The 20,974-nt window shown below is 40.0% G+C and overlaps 1 protein-coding gene across 2 annotated transcripts in view; it reads left to right on the top strand.

Annotated features, from left to right (window-relative positions):
* Positions 1-20,974, top strand: part of Trio (trio Rho guanine nucleotide exchange factor) — a 334,617-nt gene that overhangs the window by 171,907 nt on the left and 141,736 nt on the right. For both annotated transcript variants that reach the window (XM_026392392.2, XM_077800023.1), the window contains exons 10-11: positions 3,987-4,109; positions 12,474-12,665. In XM_026392392.2, the coding sequence (XP_026248177.2) occupies positions 3,987-4,109; positions 12,474-12,665 (315 nt within the window). The remainder of the gene's footprint in view (positions 1-3,986; positions 4,110-12,473; positions 12,666-20,974) is intronic.

Consider the following 20,974-nt stretch of genomic DNA (forward strand, 5'->3'; position numbering starts at 1 on the left):
CTAACTTCCCTGAGTCTTAATTTTTGGCTTAAAGAGGACAATAATAAAAGTCTGTTCTATTTTATTTGTAACCCTGGGGGGTAGATATGATTTGAAATTCAAGATGTTTAAAAATTTAGAAAGGTAGCAAGGTATATGACTTGTGGTGCTCCTCGTGGAGTCTGGGCAGCACCTACCCCCACCCCCATAAAGAAATGCATGTACTATCTCCAAAGCCAAATGTACAGTAACCCACACTAAAGGTTATTAATACCCTTAGATCAAGTTTTTTGCCAAGTAAATTTTGGAAACAATTTTTGGAAAAAATTTCGCAGCTTTTTGTGAAAGAATTGTGTGCGTCCCTATTATCCTCTCAAGCATAGGACAGAATAATGACTCAATAAATGATATGAAATCATTGGGAATAATACATTACATGTTGATGACAGAAAATTGCCCTAGTGGGGCTGGGTTGTGGCTCAGTGGTAGAGTGCTTGCCTGGTACGTGTGAGGCACTGGATTCCATCCTCAGCACCACATAAAAATAAGTAAATAAATAAAATAAAGGTATTGTGTCCATCTACAACTAAAAAAATATTTTTTTAAAACTGCTCTAGTAGTATTTTAAATAATAAGCAGCTATGTATTTTGAAGAAAAAACATGATACATTGCATTGGTCTTCATAGAGCATGTTGTTATGAGGTGGGCTTTGTGAAAATATCTTTCAAGAGGGGTTAGTGTTTGTTTATAAGTTCTTAAAATAATAATAATTAGGAATATCAATCCTCCAAACATGGTAGATATCAGGTAGGGGGGCCTTATTACTGAAAGGTGTTTCAAAAAGGCTATACAAGATGGCCACAAACCTGCCACTTGCAGGGGGAGGGTAAGTACTTGTCCAGTCCTGGGTGTTTCATAGAAAATTGTGAGTGCTTGCTGGTTTGCTCTCACCTAGGTTTGCTCACAATTATCACAATGTCGTCTCCCCAAAGGTTATCCCCTGTAGCCTAAGCTGTTCTGAAACCAAAATGGAGCTCTTTTCTTTCCTACCATCTCATAACACCTATATGTCAGTTGTGCCAACTCAGAGAAGAGGCAGAATGTGCCTGATGCTAGAGCTTAAGAGAATGTGCCATAAGGTCAGGCTTCCTGGGTCCAACTCTGTAGACAGGCATCTCTCTGACATAACCCAGGACCCTCCGTCCCGTTGCCTCTGTAAGGTGAAAGTGGCATTTGTGCCTCCCTGTGGCTCACTGTGAGGATTGGCATAGCCTTAAGTCGTGCCTGCTTCAATAGCAGGTGCTCCGGGGGCAAGGTAAGTATTATTTAATAAATGATGATTATCACACTTGCCATCATCACATTTCATCTTGTAGCTAGCTAGGGCTGCGATTTCCTTTTCATTAGAAATAGGAAATCAGATGTCACAATCTGCATGATTTCATACACATCTGACATTTGACTTAAGTGTCTGTGTATTTTAAGTGTTGGCATTGAATTTTGGGGTGACCTTGACCTTGGAGTTGTCATTTATGTCCATTAGAGGGCACCGAAGTACAGAGAGATGAGCTCACGTTGGCTCCTCTGAACAGAGAGAAGGTGGTGTTGGTCTCCTAGCTTTTCTCTTCTGTCTCTGAGCCAGGTAACCACGGACAGGGATCAGCGTTTGCCCTTTTCCTCAAATTTGGAAGGAAAGTAGCAAAACCCCTGCCAACCTTGTTCTTGGGGCTCAGGTCATAGCACACAGATGACAACCACTGGCTATGGATGGTATCGGAAAGGCAGATGTCTGAACAACAATGATAAATTTCCTTGACTTGCTAATCTTTCTATATTTTAAATTGAAGAGTTTCACAAGCATGTCTTTAAAACGGTATTTAGACAAATACATTGATTTAGGATCTTCTGTCAATCTGGGAAGTCATCAGATTTGCTATTCATTGGGGGTTTAATTTTTTTTAATTAAAGAATATACAGAATATACTGTATGTTTTTTCAAAGTTTTTTTCAAAGTATCCTTCCATGAAGATCTTATGTGGTGTAAGCATGGGTGTTCTTATGTACTTCTAAATTCTTTTCATGTTTAAAATTCTTCATATTTACCTTGTGCATAGGGTTGGCCTCATGCCTAGAGGCAAAACATTCCACTAAATGCATTCATTCTTGGAGGTGTAGCAGGTGTGAAGTTGTTGGGACATTTCATTGGGAGGGGAATGGGACCTCTATTTTATGCTGTCATATAAACAACTCAGCAGCTTTAGATCTGCCTGGAAGTCAGGTGGTGAATGTGATAATACCCAGGGATTCTCTTGCTGTCTTTGTAATCTCAAGAAAGAAAAATGGTGTGCAACATCCACTAGCTAAAAAAGCAATGGAATATGTATATCCTGTGACATCAAGGAACCTAAAAATAGAAGGAAACTGGCCAGAGGTTCTGGATTATGGGTGGGGACAGCAAATGTGCCGTGTATTTGCCTCACTCATATGAAGATGCTTTTCATGGAGTATTAAGTACTCACAACTCCCTGTGATTCTCACCATTGAGCAGGGAAGGGCAACAGAATCTGAGAGGATGAGGAACTTGCCCAGGAGCACACAATCAAGTTCTGTGTCTGTGTGCAGGGGGGAGCAGAGCAAGGGACCCTTTTAGCAGCAGTGAACCTCTAGTTAAGCCTGTTTTATTTTATTATTGGCAGAGGTTGTGGCTAAGCCGCTTCCAGGTTATGCTCCACCCCACTGCCTCTGCTGTTATTCTTCTACCCAAGATTGTTTTAGTTTGCATGTTTAGCTACTTGCTAAGGCATGAATGTTTGTGTCCCCCAGGTCATAAGTTGAAGCAAAGTCCTCATTGAGGCAGTATTGTGGCCTTTGGGAAGTGATAAGTCACGGGTGGGATCAGTGCCCTCAGAAAAGAGGCCCGAGGGAGATTGTTGACTCTTCTGCCTTGTGAGGATGTGTAGAGAGCATCATCTGTGAAGAACAATCCCTAACCAGACATGAAACCTGCTGGCACTTTGATTTTGAATGTGGCCTCCAGAGAAAGAGATAAATTTCTGTTGCTTATACATTATCCAGTCTAAGGTATTTTGTTATAGCAGCCTGAATAGACTAAGATGATACCATAATACAAACATGCAAAGTATAAGTGAGCTTTCAGTACCTTAGCAGCACATTACCAAATGTATTTTAGTATTTAAAATCTTCAGCTAAGTGTTTTTAGTTAAAGGCATCACCAACTTTTGCCTTTCTCCATCAGAGAGAAACAAAGTTTACATTTGATGTAGTATACAGTTTCATTAGATGTTGTCACTTTTCTGGGTGATTTCTCAAGTATAAGAACTCCCTAGTCCCCCATATAAACTTTAAAATATCAGATTGTACTGCTTTGCTTTCCTTTTTCTTTAATGTAGTAGATTTCAACTAGTAAGAACTTTGCTTAAGTAATTAAATTCACAGAATGCTTAGGTTTTGCAGCATCTTGATTTGTAGAATAAGTTGTTCTTCAAAGCAAGAATTGTGGCATGTGTTTTGTTTTCTTAGATTTTACTTTTGTGTTTTGAGTCTTCTAAAAAAGAGGAAAAAAATAACTCTGCAATTAAAATTGAGTTGCCTGAATTGTGAAGCTTTGAGCCTTTAAAAAATGTTAAACTGATCCCCTGTGGCCTGATAGCCCTTTGCTTATTCAAAATCCAGTTAGCTTCGTGGCTCAGTTGTGCATAAAAGTAGGTGAGATTTAATTTAATCATTATTGCATGTAATATTTATACATAGAAAGATCTACACTTTTAATTTAAGAGCTGATTAAAGTCCTGATGGGAAAGCTGTTGCAAGATATAATTATCAAGTATGTTAAATTAGTATCCAAGTACTACTTCTAATTTTTTTTCCTGATTTACTTATTTCTTACAGAGTTTTGACAACAGACCATGTCTTCATTGGATAGCCCTAAACATTAAACAAGTTAGGACATTGTTTTTATAGCACATGTGGCTATATTTCATTGTAGGTGCTGGATTGGATCGAGAACCATGGAGAAGCATTTCTGAGCAAACATACAGGTGTGGGGAAATCTCTTCATCGGGCCAGAGCTTTGCAGAAACGTCATGAAGATTTTGAAGAAGTAGCACAGGTGAAACAATGGTTTTTACTGTTTTCTTTTCTAAATATCTATTGGTTGAATTATAATTTTAACTACATCTGAGAAGAGTTAGCTTTTGCAAGAGTGTTTGAGGCAGTTCTTTGAGGTTAAACTCTCAGGTTTCAAAGTTGAAGATACCATTGCCTAGGGAGGAACATGATTTAGTCACGTGATCATTTTGTAAAATGTGATGTTTGTAAAACAAATTTATTTCTCAGATGTTTTGTCGCATTTATTGTACCCTTTTTTGACTAGTTTTGATATTTTAATTCATGGTTAGAGAATAATAGTCCTTCTTGCATTTCTGTAGTGATGGGCCCAGCATTAATCTTGACCTGTTTTAGTTTTTTAAAGTGTGTGTGCTTAGGAAGCAGGAGCCAGGAGTACAGTGTATTCAGAGCATGGGATGTATGGAGTGTGAGCATTGGGTATGATACAGCTCACAAAACTGTGAGTTTGGACAAGTTGCTTAACTTCTCTGAAGTGAGCTTTCTGCTCTGGAAAAAAAATCACACAATACATATGGATGTCATAAGGAAGTAGGGGAATGTTGTTTTAAAATGGTCTATGTAGGACCAATCCAAACTCAAGATTAAGATATGATTGTGGTATTACAGAGTCTTAAAAATAAGAAAAAAATGGTAAGATGATAATTGTGAGAATGACTATTTGAAAGACAGCGGCTTTCCATCAGTAACCATAGATTCTGGAAGACAGTGGAATGGAATCCTAAGGAAAGAAACTTTGAACCTCGAAATCTGTACCCAGCTGAACTGTTGTTATTCAACAGTGAGGATAAAATATAGATCAAAACTGTGAGAGTTTGCCACTCAAATGCTATCAGAAAAAGAAAAATATTCAGAAAGAAAAATGTTAAGAACCCACTGTCATTTAATTTCATGAGAACAGGGGCTTTGTTTATTTCATTTCTGTATCATTAACACCCAGGACAATGCCTGGCCTGTTTAAGTGTTCATTAAAATTTTATTTGAGGGGTTGGAGTTGTGGCTTAGCAGTAGAGCACTTGCCTGGTATGTGCAAGGCACTGGGTTCGATCCTCAGCACCACATAAAAATAAATAAATAAAATTAAAGTTAAAAAAAAATCTCATTTGAACGGGTTAACTAAGTGAATACAAAATGCAAAATGCAAAAATGGCTGGTATCAACAATGAGAAGGGCAATTAGTTAATATATGTTTGTAGATTAAAGAATTGATTATTTAAGCAAAGGGTGAATCTGGGAGGTAGTTAAAACAATATGGTAGCCGGTCACCAGTGCATGACTATAATCTAACTACTACTCAGGAAGCTGAGGCAGAGAATTACAAGTTAGTGAGACCTAAGCAACTTAGCGAGATGCTGTCTCAAAATATAAAAAAGCAGGGGATGTGGCTCAGGGGTTAAGTGTCCCTGGGTTCAATCCCTGGTTCCCCAACTCCCACCCCTGCAAAAAAACAAAAAACAAAAAACAACCAGATGGTACTGAAGTGCCAGCCCAGTTTCACATGAAAGGCAGAAAGGTGCTCTGAGGAAGACGGAAAGAGCTGTCACATCTGTCTTAGATTCCTTGACTTAGGCTTACACGTGGGTATTTTTTTAAAGCCACTAGAAATATATAGAGAGCAGGCATTACTTTTGACTAAATTTAAAGGAAAAATACAGAAAACCTGATAAGTAAAAACTTGGGAAAATGGGTTTAAAAGAAGGAAAAATAATAATAATAAAATCATGGTAGAAGTCACAAAATATAGTAATTTGTTCAGAATTATCAGTAATTACAGCAAATGACAAAGATTCTCAGAATGAATGTATTTTGAAAGTTATGGTGTTTATTTTTTTCAATGAGCACACCTAAAACACAAATACCTAGGAAGTTTAAAATTATAATTGGTATTAGAAAAAGGTCCACCTGGAAAATACTGATCATAAGAAAATGGGTATAGAAATATTAGTGTGATACAAAATAGACTTGAAAGCATAGAAACATTGTTAGAAATGAAGAGGGACTTCAGCTGTTAAAGGAAGGGGTCACTCTATAAAAAATGGAGCCGTAAAACCTGTGAGACAAGGATGACAGGATCAACCCTGTGTGTGTTGGTATGTGGGCATGACAAAGGTTCAGTTTTGTGCGAGTCAGAGAACTCAGATATGGTGTGAATTACTGGATAGCAAAATGCACCTTAGGCTTCCTCTGTGACAATATCTTTAAAAAGTTACTGACTTTTCCTGGCTTCATATATAAAGTAACAGCAACAGTCCTCACCTCTCTGCTTTGTTGATCTTGAGAAATAAGTAAGAAAGCAGCCTTGCTGCACACTTCCTGTAGCTTTGGAGTATTTTCCTCATCCATGTTTTTAAAGTGATCTCCCTACTTTAATTTGCTGAGAAATGTTTTGCCATCTTCTTATAGATTAAAAAAAAAAAGTGTAAAATGTGTGCTTATCTTCCTTTTATTTTTTTCATAAGATAAGATACTGCTGTAGTTGCTGTGGTTTGATGAATGTAAAATTTGGATCATAGAGCAAAGATTTCAGACACCAGAGAATTTAAGAGACAGAACTACAAATTATGAAGCTCTGGAAGTTGAGGCTCTTACCTGGTATAGTGTATTTATACATGTTTATAGGCTAGGCTCCCCTTTCCCTCATCCTCTTGCTTTCCTGAACACTTTCCAGCATGAAGGACCAGAGTCTACTTAATTTTCTCTGGTGTGTCTTGTATCCCATTTGACCTTTCTCTCTTCAGTCTTGTGGGGCTCTCCATTCTACATTAGGGAAATGTCTTCTGTGGCTAATCTTGGCAGAGCTGTCCACACAAGTCCCCAGGGGCAACAAGAATGAGAAAACTTTTTTCTTAGAAAATGAACATTTTGCATTAAGGTTTCTAGGGCAAGGGGTCAAAGTAGCATTTATGTTGTATTTGCTATGAGAAAAGCCAGTGCTTGGCTGCTCCTTCTGCCACCCTGATGAGTTTCAGTCCTTGCTTGTCACCTCTTGCTCCTTATCCTGGGATTTCCAAGGTTGCCTGACTTTCTTCCCCAAAATGAAAATTCCTCAGCCCATCTGAGCTGTGCATGAAGGGGAGGAAACCTTAGATATAAACACCCATTGCTCCTTTGCAATTATCTGCTCCCACTTTTCCTGCCTCTGGATTTTAAATAATCACCCACCTTATGTCAGTTCTTTTGCTAGGCACAAAGGAGTGGGTGAGGGAACAGTGGGTAGCCATAGACCCAGATTTCCTGAATAAGCCTGGCTAGTTTCTGAGGATGTTCTGTGGTGTTTTGCTACCTGATGTCTAAGTCAAGATATAGAACTTAATAGAATTTAGCTTGGTGGCAAAAAATGAGGAGGATGTTAAGAGGCAGTCATGGGATCATCAGGTGGGGCTGTTGGGCAGCAGGACCATGTGGCCTGCAAAACTAGAATGGCCTGGCCTTTGAGGGCTGGGGAGATGCATGCCTGTGTCCAGTCTTTCCTCTCTTTGGCCCCTGTCCTTTGCAAGTCTACCACCCGGTATGGACTCAGGCCCTCTGTCCTACCTGAGGCTGTACCTGTATTTTCTCAGTCTCTTAGTTTCAGCTTTTCCTCTGTCTGTGCCCTCCTCTGGTCCCACTGCAGGGCCTGGTCCCTCCAGTAATGGTTTCTGTCTCCAACATATTTACCATCTCTCTTTCTCAGTTCTTTTCCTCCCTCTCAAGAAGAATGTCATTGTTTTCTGCTGTGTTTTTTAAATACCAGTTGGTTTCAGAAGAGTGCTCTGCTGCTTTACCTTTGCTTCCTGGTCACCCAGCTTTATGTCTCTTGATGGCACAGCAGACATCCAGCAATTTGCTTTGCTTAGAGTAGACACGGAGCAGCCATGAACTGGGACTCAGCTGCTCACACAGTTAACGTCCTCTTGAGTTTGAGTGACAGTATCCCACCCAAGCAGTCCACTGTCATGCATTCACTTCCTGTTGTCTTATAGGCTTGAGTCTCCTGTAAGGAACAGAAGAGATGTAGCCCTACTCTTAGAGCTCTCAAATCTGTATTACCAGCACTAGTGCATGCTTGACCCATAGGCTAGTTCTTAAAAGACTCTGCTGGGCCTCAGATGCACACCATCAAGTATGGTAGGTGGAGGAGCTGCCCCTCAGGAGAGCCTAGCCATAGACAGAAGGCATAAAACAGGCATGGAAGATCCAGAGCAATATGGGGTCTCTCTAGCCTCTCCACCCTGTTTATCAAAGAGCTTTTGGATAGTCTTTTCAATGGAAGCAAACATAACTACTAGGAGGCTCCATTGACCCTGACTTTGTTAGGAGGATGTGTAGTAGACACTGTTCAGATAGACAGAGCTTTGATGTCAAGACAGGATTGTACTTTATTTGTAGCTTGTTTGAAATTTCTCTGGTTCCTCCCTAAGAATAAAATGGCTTCAGTCTAGCTGTAGCACTGGGGTAGTAGAGTGAGGGGCCTTTACCAGATTTACTTCTCTGCCCTCTTTTCTTTACCTGCTTTGTTTCAAAGCTGATTATAATAGAAGTGCTTTTGGCAGGTGTCAGATTTCATATTTTAGATTTATGTATTGGACAGAATGGGCTATCCTTAAAAATAGAAACAGAGGCATCTTTAGTGCTTAATAAGAGTCTTATTTCATTTTCTGAAATGTATTCACAAAGGTAAAACGAAGTTTAAAAAGACTTTAGAAAGAAGTTTCTTTTTTATACTTAAGTATAAGGTTGTTTAGATTGTGTCTTTGGGTTATATTTTGAAGGTTTCTTTGTAGAAATAATTCTAAATTGTCTTAGAGACCCTGAATTAACAATTTAGTCAATAAAGTTTTTTCTCTCAGCAGACTTCTTTAAATTAGTGAGGTGTGGCATGATGAAGTAACAAAACAGATTTTAGAAAGGAAGTAGTGAAAGTCTATGTTTGAATTCACTGAAAATGTACTAAATTTAGAACAACTCTAGTGTTCTGGGAAGGAGGAACCCAGAAAGAACCTCATGTTTACTTGGTGGAAGTGAGTCGTGCAGTGTAACTTATTCAGGCAACAGACTTTGCAGCAGGAGCCTCAGTCTCAGCCACTGCTGTGGCCTCCTCAGGAAGCACTGGGATTCTTTTGCACACAGCTCTGCAGACCCGAAAACCCTCCTCATGACTACTCTGAAGTTCCTTTCCTTTAATTTGTACAGTGACTGTGAGTAGACCTATCCAGTTGACTGAATTCATGCAGATTGTTTCATAGCGCGTGATATGCCCAGCCATAGTGCATCTTCATGTACTAGTTCTGAAAAAGACATTAGGCAGATGTGGTGGCAGACGCCTATTGTTCCAGCTACTCAGGGTCTTGAGGCAGGAGGATTACAGGTTCAAGGCCAGTCTGTGCAACTTAGTGACGTGCTGTGTCAAAACAAAAAGTAATTTAAAAAAAAAAGACCTGGAGAAAGCTCAGTGGTAACATGTCCTGGATTTGGTCCCCTATATGGGGAAGGGGGAAAAATAAATAAAAAATGCTTTTCATGTGAAACTTTTTTGCAGGTGACTGTTGGAAAGGAAGATGCTCTTTAATAGTGATCTTTTGCCTTCTAACTAATTGTCTAAGCAAGGTTCCTATTTAGATTTTTTAAACTGTGATTACAACAGCCAGTAAAGTCCAGAAAACTAAGATGAAGCTGCTTTTGAGACCCCAGAAGGTAACTTGAATGTCATTAATGAGTCTCTGGCATAGCATCTTTCCAGAGGTACTGTTCTGAGAGTGCTTTGACTACCTGGCTCCTAACTGCTTATCCATCAGGATTCAAATTTCTCTTGCAAAGATGTAATGTATTATAGAATTTGTGCTCTTGCTTACCATGTTCACTTTGATCCTGGGTTAAGGTAGTTTCTGCCTTGCTTCTCCTCTGTAAAGTTCTTCTTCCGCCCTCTGTAATTAGTAAGTACTTTGTGTGGAGGTACTTTGGGATTCTATAACTATTTCCTGTTCCTTTTCTATTTATGTTAGTATGGACTTGCAACTTCATTGTGCTCAGTGGATCATATTCTGTGACCATTGTTTGATGCTCAGGCTGTCCTTGCTTTGGCTGGCAGGAACCTCTCCAGGCTGGCTTCTATATCCTGACTTGTCCACATTGACCTTAAAGACTTTCTTACTTTTGGGTACAATAAGATGTTTCAAGTTCTTGTTCTTTTTTAATTGGTGCATATTAATTATACATAATAGTAGGATTCATTGAGGCATATTCATACATGTATATCACATATAAATGGATCAGTTTCAATCCCCAGTAACTCCCCTTGCCTTCCTCTTCTCCCTCCCCTAACCCCTACTAGTCTCACTTCTATTTTCATGTGGAAACCAACCCCCCCCCCCAGCTTTTCCTTTAGCTTTCATATATGAGAGAAAACATGTGATCCTTGACTTTCCAAGTCTGGTTTATTTTGCTTAACATTATGCTTTCCAATTCCATTGATTTTTCATGCAAATGACATAATTTTGTTGTTCTTTTTGACTGAGCAAAACTCCCTTGTGTATATATGCCAGTTCTCTTTATCCATTCATTGGATAATGGACACCTAGGCTGTTGTACCTGCCCAGGAAAACTGTCAACTTAAACATAGCCATAGAGAGCAGCCATATGGGCACTGAGCAGCAGAGCACCAAGGTGGGACTCAAGGCCTAGGGTGCCCATCCCTCACTGCAGTATGCATAACATGCCAGACTTGGAGCCTTGAGATTTAATACTTCCCTGCTGGGTTTCAGCGTTACTTGGGGCTGTTTACTCTTTGCTATTTGCCAATTTCTCCCTTTTCAAGTGGGAATGTTCATCCTGTGCTTATTCCACTGGAATAGACAAACTTTGGAAGTAGACAAACTCTTTCTGATTTTACAGTCTCAAAACTGTAAGGAGTTGGCTTGAGTCTCAAATAAGACTTTGGACTTTTGAGCTAATGTTGAAATTAACTGCAATGTGTAACTATTGGGCATTGAATAATTTATATTTTGCTCTGTGAGAAGTATATTCAGCTTAGGGAACAGGGCAGGATGCTATGTGTATCTCACCAAAGAGTTGAAGTTTAATCCAAATGTGAAGTATGAGAGAGTGGCAACTTAATGACTGGGTTTAGAGGTGATTAGGATTTAAAGTCATTAGGGTGGATCCTCCATAACTGAATTCTGGGGGCTTTATAAAGAGAGGGAGAGAGACCAGAAGTAACAAACGTGCTTCCGGTCTCTTGCCACGTGATGCCCTGCACAATCTTGGAACGCCAGCAACAAGAATGCCATCACCAAATGGGGGTCCTTGCCCTTGGGCCTGAAGAATCATGAGCCCAAATAAACCTTCTTGCTTTATAACTCACCTAGTCTGTGGTGGTGTGTTATTGGCAACAGGAAACAGACCAACACAGACTTCCTCCTCACCTCGCTCAGCCCCCACTTCTCATGCTGTTTCCACCCTACCACAGGGGTGCCCTCATCACCCCATTCAGGCTCTGACTCCCCACAGGGTCACCTGGGCCACTCTCTGGGTCACCTCCCACCCTTTCCCATGAGATGCCTACTATGCTCAGCTTTCGGACTTGTTTGAGGAGTTGGACAAAGTACTCAACTTGCCTCTCTAGAGGAACTACAATCTGATTTTCTGGGCCCTCCCTGAAGGCAGTAATTCTGTTCTGGTACTGCATGGCAGCCCTCCACCTTGTCTCAGAGCTCCTACTTACAACTCAGATTTGTCAAGAATTAAAATTATCTTCAGTATTTTATACATGTATTTACACTTACTTTTCAGTTCTTTGAAACTCTTGACTTTTCAGTTCTTTGAAACTCTTGACTACTGAATAGCCATTATAGTTATAATTCCCCTTTTTAGAATGTGTATCCTTATATAGAAAAAAGATGAGCACTGAATTACCATTACATGGAAGTATATGGAAAGGGACAGCAACTTAGTATTTGTTTGGAACTTAACCTTTAACTTGCACTTTGGGAATTGGAATTAACTCTGCTTAAAGCTGAGGGAAAAAAAGCGAAGCAGGCATTTGTGGCTGTGGACTGTTTCTTGGCTCTACCTTAGCAAAAATGTGGAAGCTTTTTCTGAGCCAGGAGCCAGCAGATAGCCTGCTGCTGCTTCAGGTGTATGGACTTGGCAGTGAGGTCTAGCACTTAAGATTTTAGAACCGTTTTGGAAAAGCCTGCTGATAGATATGTATAGGACTCCTAAAATCATCTTTCCCTTCACATTTGAGCTGTTTGACTGACATAAATGACTAGAAATATCACTAATTGACTCTGCATTGCTATGTGTTATGGCTCCTGGCCTGGCTGATTTCCTTCTCTTCACCTGTTTCTCTGGGTATTCTCTTGTGCAGAACACATACACCAATGCAGATAAATTACTAGAAGCAGCAGAACAGCTGGCTCAGACTGGGGAGTGCGACCCAGAAGAGATTTATCAGGCTGCCCATCAGCTTGAAGACCGGATACAAGATTTTGTTCGGCGCGTTGAGCAACGAAAGATTCTCCTGGACATGTCGGTGTCCTTTCACACCCACGTGAAAGAGGTAAGACATCAGGAAATAGCAATATAATCTGTCTGACAGGGTCTTTGACCTCCTCTGAAGGAATTTGTATTTGTTCATAATGTGAAACAGTGGACTAAAAGTGGCAAGTTGTGAGATGTAGCCCATGAGCACCAGTGGTGTCAATGTGGACAGGGAAAGAGCTGAACTCTCTGTGCTTTCTTCTTTGTCATGTGTGTGCACATCTGCCTTTGCTTGGGGTGTCTTCAAGGGTAAGAGTGGCAGGGGGGAGAGGTGTGGATCAGGAGGTAATCAGGGAAACAAAAAACTGAAAAGATCTCTTCAACTCCAGAAAGAGAAAAGGGGAGTGGTGCATGCATGCCATGTAGCTTAAATAGCACCTACATGTTGTGTGCAGAGCTGCTGGGTTTCCTTTCTGAGTATTGGCCAGTCATATGACAGAAGTTATAACAATTGCCTTCTGGTTTCTGTCAGACTACTCTGAGATGCTCATAAAAATGAATGGTAGATCATATCGAATGTAAAGTACCATCATCAAATGGTACAAATACTAATGTCATGCGTGTGCTCTTGGTAATAAACTTGTGATAAGGGATAATGTGATATTTGAGTGTGAAAAATTGGTAGGTACTAATCATACCTTACACATTTATAATATTCTTGGTAGAGATCATAAAAAATTAAACTTATGTAGTTTTTGAAGATAAAAAGGATTTATAATAAAAATTAGATTTTTTCAGATTGATTTAAATTGATTAAGGATGTTAATTTGCTGAATCTTATCTCTTAAGGAAAGTAATTCTCTGCTTCTCAAAGTACCTTCACAAAGTATCATAATATATTATAATACAGCTCTTTATAAATTGGAAGTTTATTAAAGGGTGCTTCTGGGTAATTTGTGATTAAGCACATGGAAGCTTATGATTATAAGATAAGAAGGAAGGATCTAGGAAGATAAAACCTCTGAAAGAGGGCAGGATCCAACTTGCCTTATTCAAAAAGGTATCTAAGTTCATAGACAAGTAAAATTGCTTAAAGGAAAAAACTCCATGCTGATTTGGGATGTTGGGCAGTTTAGGCTCTGGAAAGACCATGCTCTGTTCCCTCTGAAACTCTTTGAGGCCATGTAGCAGATATATTTGGCCAATTGCTGAGACCCCAAGAGTTTGTGCTTCTACCTGGCCTAGGCTGGTGGCTGGTACTCAGTCCTTTCTGCAAAGGGGCTGGGACTTGATAGACAGTCATCAGAATAGAAAACCAGCATAGCTAACTTCTTTTTCTCTCTTAATAATGCTGTAATTAAAAAAGACTTCAGGGCTGAGGTTGTAGCTTGGTGGTAGAGCACTCGCCTAGCATGCATGAGGCACTGGATTTGATCCTCAGCACCACGTCAAAATAAATAAATAAAATAAAGGTATTGTGTCCATCTGCAGATATATATACATACACACACACACACACACACACACACACACACACACACATATATATATATATATTAAAAGACTTTAAACTGTTTACAAAGAGGCTTTTTATTCCAAGGAGACAGCACTAGACCAGCAAGAAGAAGAAGGCAGGTCCAGACTATGAGCACAGGGAGGTGTTAAAAGCTGTTCCCCAAATACTAGTGGGCATTCTTGTTAAGTCCACCTTCAGTGTTAAGTGAGCTTTCTTCCAGGGTGGTTTCTTGTGTGGATTCAGGATCACTAAGTCCAATTACTGACTCAGCTCCGTTAGAGCTAAACCACCACCTGCTCCCCTGCCTCTGTCAGTTGTTTTTCTGGAACACATATCTGATGGGGTTGTCCCCTGCTCTTGAGCCATCAGTAACTCTTGTTGTATCTGGGAACAGCCAGTGCCTCTAAGTCTTCAGTCTGAGCCATACTTCTCCTGACTGTCTTGGGCTGTGTGCTTCTCTTCAGGGCCTCTCCCCCACAGTGCAGTATCTTGAACTCATGACATTTCAAAAACTTTAAGGCTGGGATGTGCCGCCTCCTCTTCCCCAGGCACAGTTAGTTGCTCTTCCCTGTACCTCAAGCTCTGTACAAACAATGTCTCCATGTCTTGGGATTATATCTTATCTTTCTTTCCCACTAGTGTTGGTATGTTCACTTGTCTTTATCTTAGCATATTTACAACCTCCCTGAGAAGGAGGAAGAGAGCTAAAGGTGATCTGTATATGAAAGCAGATTGTGCTTTACTTTACTAAGTAGTGACAGAGGCAAGAAACAGGCCAGGAGCACTGCACAGCCTGGACCACCTCAGGTTAAGAGTTCTGGGTGGGTGTTCAATCACCAGTTCCTCATTCGGGCCCTGGGAGGTGCTGTTGCTGTGGGTGACATAGATGTTGTGGGAGAGGCCCCAGCAATAGTTTTCATAGGGAGCTGATAGAGAAGCAGGAGGCAGGAGGCCTCCCACCTGTAACACATGGTACTTGCAATATTTTTCATCAATTTAGCAGTCCAAGTATGGATATAACTTCTTTTTTAGGACAGGAAGTCTTTTCATAAGGTAATATTTGTGATTTTTTTTTTTATCACTGTGTCTACTCCCTCTGTGGTTTCATAAAGCAGACACTGAGAGACATTTGGGAGGAAAGAGGTTTTCGGAAGCTGTTCTTGCAGAGGTGCAGTTTGGATTCATTGGTTTTTATATCATCATCAGCATAATAAAAGCATTCCAGGCAGTAGACCAGGGAGTCTTTGTTGTCACTGAGCCTGGTAATTATTTAGAAGTGGAAATACCTTTTGTTTTCATTGGCTTAATGCTCTAGGAACTTCTAGTATGAATGACTCTGCAGACTAAGGAGATCTTAAAAATTTATCTTATGGGTGAAGAGGTTTGATTTCACCGTTGGAGAGTTTTCAGTGCTTGTTCCTTTCTTTTTGTATGAGGGGACGTCATAGAAGAAGAGAATCTGGCATGTTTACCCTGATTGTTTCTTCTCAAAAGCATGCATTAAAAGTGACCTAGGGCCAAAGAAGGATTTTCTGGGCCAGCTGTGCCATGTATAGCAGGACACAGTGTGCCCAGACGAGCCAGGGGTGCAGCTTCAGGAACCCTGGCCCACAGACTTGGAATGTGGCCAGATTCTTCTCCTCCATATACTCATACTTCATCTAAGCCCCAGCCATTTTCTTAGGGGATTTGTCTTCTCCTGACCAGCTCCAAAATTTCTTTAGTAATCTGTGCTGTTCAAAAACCCTAAAAGTCCCAGGAATACTTGATAGGTTTTATGAAAGAAGAATGGTTTCTTCAGTAGTTGTGTTTTGAAACAGGCTGTTGACTGAAAACCCACAGAAGTTTAGAACAAGTTTAATGAGTTTAAAATGAGACAAGGGCCAAGAGGAGGAAATTGTGCTGCTCTTGATTGTTGTTGATAGGTGTTTATGTAAAATCACTAAACATATTAACATATCAAATGAATGTGAAATTGCCAAAAGAGAGAAGTTGTATGAATCAGTTCTTCTTCTCAAGTAGATGGTACAATTTAAAATTTCCTACATAGGAAAGGTGGGGGTAAAAGCTTGTCTTTCCTTGAGGCAAGTTCATGGAGCCTTTCAGAGTCGCTTGTCAAAGCCCCCAGACACCAGAGTCCCCTACCCTGCTGCTTCCTCCCTCCCCTGAGTGTGGGCATCAACTCTTGTACTGATTCTGGCTCTCCAATGAGGTGATCTCTTCGAAACTCATTCTAAAAAGTTCCTGGTCAAGGCAGTGTCTGCTCAGGTTTAGCTCAGTGGTCTCTGAGCTAAACCCACCTTGAAGGTTGGTGGTTCGCAGTCTAGATGCAGATATTGACTTTGCCTGTGCAATACATTTTTTTTCACTGTTTGTTTCACTTCCTCTTTTTACTCATTCATTTCAAAATCTCTCAAGCCAACTGTACTATCCAAGGAGGGATACCAGAATGATTGACCAGAGGCACGAAGCGCTTCTGCTCTCGTGCGTATCACACATTTTAGACATTTGTTTGTTTCTCTTAATAGACTTTGAGTTCCTTGAGACCAGGACCATATCCCATTTACCTTTGTGTTCCCCTCTTTTGTCTCCTAGACCTAGACACAGTAGAAATGAAAAATTGTGAAATAGGTGGTCTGTTTCTAAATTTAGTGACTGATATTTATTTTCAAATATAATAATAGCATAACTATTTTCATCTTTCATATTCATTCAGTAGATCCTCAAAATTAGTTCCTGACTTAATTGATAATTACCTTTGCAATTTGTGGGTTATTTGAGGCAACCAAGTGGTAACATTGAGCTCTCAACCAGCTTGTTCTTCTGGAATTGATTCAATGGCCTTGCATTGGTTTTTGCCTCAGAAGCATGGTTTCCCAGGAAAGATCATTCCCCTTTGAATTGGGCTGCAATTCTTGCTGGTTTAAGTAAAGAAATCTTGGTTCTGCTTCTGCAAACTTACACCCTGAACTGGGACAAGTTTTTGTTTTGAGTAATGCCTGAGAAAAGAGAACCTTTGATTTTATTCAGAAGTCAAAACTAAAGGCCTCCCAACCACCTGGAGATATTTTGTATTGCAGCATACTAATCTGGCTTTATTTTTATGCTTCACAGCTGAGCATGCAAAATTTCTTCTTTATGTTTGTTTGAGCCAATGCTGAGCTCCTCAGGGGAGAGCAGAGAGAGCTGTAAGCCCTTGCCCTGGCCCTGGGTCACTCCAGGCAAGGATGGCTTCTGGGCATGCAGGTGGAGCTCTCTGAGCTGCTTTTCCTCTGGTCCTCACTGAGTATATTCCAGGAGTGTACTAGAAACTTGTCAGTGCTTTCTCAAGCAGCCACTTTGAAAGGGCCCAGAGATGTCTTCTCTTCTCCTGTGGAGCTGACGAGCCCCTCAGAAATTTGGTGGTTAAAAAACACAGAAACTGTCTCAAGGTACAGAATGCTTATGTGTAGACTAGTTGCCTTTTGCTGGGTTCTCCTGACTGTTGGTTCTGGTGCAGAACCTTTGTATCACACCCACCTTCTCTCTCAAAGAAGGCCTGCCCCAGTGTTTACGTGGAAGCTGCTCTCTAGTTGCTCTTTTATTCCTGTTTCACCAGGTTCATGTGAACTTGTGTGGTACATGTGCATTTGTGTTAGTTCACTGCTTTCAACACAGGGAATCACAAACAATTGTTCTGTCACCAGAGGATGTCTTTGGGCTGCCTTCTTAGATCTGTGCCACCATTCACTCCTGTCCTCTGGCTCTAGTATTTTGTTATTTTTAAACATATTACATGTAAACGGAATCCAAAATTTGAAACTTTCTGAGGTTGGCTTTTTTTTTCAGCTTGATTGTCTGGAGTCCCATTCCTTTTCTTGCATGTTTCAATAACTCTTTCCTCTTTTTTGCTGAGTAATATTAATAATATGGATACATCAGTTTGTCTTACCATTTACCCCTTGAAGAGTATTTGAGTTGTTTTCAGTTTGGGACTAATACAAAAAGAGAAGCTATGAACAGTCATGTACAAATTTTTGTATTAATGTAAGTTCTTATTTCTCTGAGATCAGTGTCTTAAGAGCACAATTGCTGAGTCCTTTGGTAAGTGCAGTCAGGTCCAAAGAAACTGCCACATTATTTTCCAGACTGGGTGGACCATGTTATGTTCTGTCATGAGAAATGTTATGTGCAACCTCAAGCTTTTTTAACATCTCAGAAATGCAGAAATGATGTGTAAACTTGTCAATGGGAAAGGTTAAGATCCAACATATGATATTTTAGATTGAAAAGTTTGTATGATCAGATCTCAATAATTTTATGTTTAACATTAAGTTTTTTAGCTGTGGTCCCTAGTGCATTAAATGAGTTGTGTGTGCTCTTTTGATTTTTTTTATCTGAATGCAAATGAGCAATTAAATGGCCACATGCTAATAAGAACAACAGGAAACTAAGAACCTGAGGTGACTGAGCATTAGATTTTGACTTTGGACTTCAGTTGCCACTTCTGGCATATCCTGGGTCCTTATGTGGACTGTAGTGTCTGGCTTGACATTCTTGTGAAAAAGAAATTAAATGGTCTTTTGTAGGTGGGAATATTAAAAAATAATAGATCTGGTCATTTGTTTTCTCTAGAAATACTACATTCCTTATTAAGTTCAGAAGGCCCTTATGTTAACATTGCATTGCTGAGTCCAGCATATCTGAAAAAACAACTTAGAGGAGGAAAATTTAATTTTGGCTGACAGTTTCAGAGGTTCAGTCCATGGAGGTCCTTTCCGTTGCTCTGGGCCCAAGGTAAGGCAGAGCATGATAGCAGAAAGGTGGGTATAATGGGAGAGCACCACTCACCTCATGTTGGATAGGAAGCAGAGCCACTGCAGAAGGGGTTCCAGGGAAGATGCATTTTTCCAGAGTACTACCCCAGAGACCCTCCTCCTCCAACCACACCCTACCTGCCTGTAGTTACCACCCAGTTATTCCATTCAAACTAGGATGGCTTGATAAGGTCACAACACTTTGTAATCTAACCATTTCACCTTTAGAATTCCTGTATCAACACATGAGATCTGGAGGGACACCTTAGTGCTAGTCCAAATCCTAGCACTCCTTAACTGGCTGAGTGAACTGAGCCAAGTCACTCTGCAGTGCTTCAGATTCTTATAAAACTCTTGACTTACTGCTTTTCTTAGGGCAACTGCAAATGTTCCTTTTTCTCACTTCTGTTCCCCATTTTAATTTACTTGATAAAGATACGAAGATGTAACTTCATAGGTATGATTTGGTCTTCTGGGCCTCACTGATCTTTGATCAACAGTAAGCACCTACATCTCCCCTGCTTAATTCTCCCCCATTCTTCAGTATTCACTTTACTCTGACCTGATAAACTTGAGATCCTTCCTGGGATGCACAGTCTGCTGTGTCTCCACCTTTGTTCCCTCAGAGCCAAGTCAGCTGCTGGAGATTATCTTTACTCATGGGTCCACCATTCATATTGTCATAAATCATTTTGCATATATTACTAAATACTTCTCATCCCTGCAAAGCAAATGATTTTTTCCCCAAATAAACATGTATAAAATATTCGTGTTGTCCATTGAAAAATGATGTTATGATATTATTTAAGAGTTTTTTTTGTCAAAATAATGTAGAACTATTTTTTCTATAGATTAATTTAAAGTGTGGTTTAAATAAATGAAATTTCTATTTGGTAATATTGGATCAATATTTTCAAGTAAGAATATTTTTATGCCTATAGAGAAATCAGAAGTTATTGTAACAAATCACAGGAAGCTCTAATATATCTGACATGCAGTAGTCATTGACCCCAATGATTATTGAATAAATTAGTCAGTGATATGTTATCTTCATTTGTAATTCAGTGTTGCAATAGAGATTAAAATATATAACTGTACACTGACTTCGACTTTTATAGTCTTGTTGAAGGGTTATCTCTGCGTGGAGAGTTGCAGATGTCTCTAATAAGCTGGCTGTATCTAGGACTTCAGGTAATATAAAAGGTGAAGCAGTGTGGCAAAATGCAGTATTACAGGTCCCCGAATGACCAACTGAAACCACGTGTGCATATGTAGTCTTGTTCAATTTCAATAAAAGGACACTTTTATATTCTTGATTTCTTAATTTGATACTCAGCTTCATGAATTAAATATTTTATTACTTATCACAACATGTCTTTGATTCATTGAAAGAGGAAGCAAACTCTCCATGCATGTTTTCACTCATGCAGTCTGCACTGTCCTCATAGTCTTAGTTTGTATGGACAGAGGAAAGGCAGAAAGGTGGAGCACAAGGAGTTACTAACTAGGGTCTTCCCAGGAGTCCCAGGACAGCTTCACATCTCCAGTTAAACAAGGCTTAGAGAGAGTGACAAGGCCTTTTTTGGTTTTGTTATAATTTGTTTGCCTTCTCTTCCTTTTTAAAAAGCTCAGAACTCAGAAGAGAAGATCAAGAAACAGTTGGTCTTTCTGCCTGAGTCCACTGGTGCTAATGGCAGCATCAAAACACCCACTCTCTTGCCCCCTTTGCTTCTTGCTGTCCTCCAGGAGACTTCTTCACATATGGTCTAGAGGAAGCAAAAGACCAAAATGGGCAAAGGTTTTGTAAGAAAAAGTTTGAATAGAGAATCACAGGTGTCTATAATTAGTGAATTTAGGTCTAAGTGAATTTAGGTCTCTGTTTCCAGACAGATTAGATCCCTGGTATTGAAAGAACTGGATAATTAGGTCTCCAAACTGGGTCTGCTGATCTTTATGGAACTGTGTAAAGAGACTTAAGAGGCTGCAAACATAGTTGTGATTTTTTTAAGAAGGGAGATTTTATACATTTTCTCAGGTTGAAGTTAACCCTGGGCAGAGTCATAGAGAGTAGAGGAA

The sequence above is a fragment of the Urocitellus parryii genome, chromosome 1 (genome assembly GCF_045843805.1).
Source record: "Urocitellus parryii isolate mUroPar1 chromosome 1, mUroPar1.hap1, whole genome shotgun sequence".
In the NCBI taxonomy this organism is placed as follows: Eukaryota; Metazoa; Chordata; class Mammalia; order Rodentia; family Sciuridae; genus Urocitellus; species Urocitellus parryii.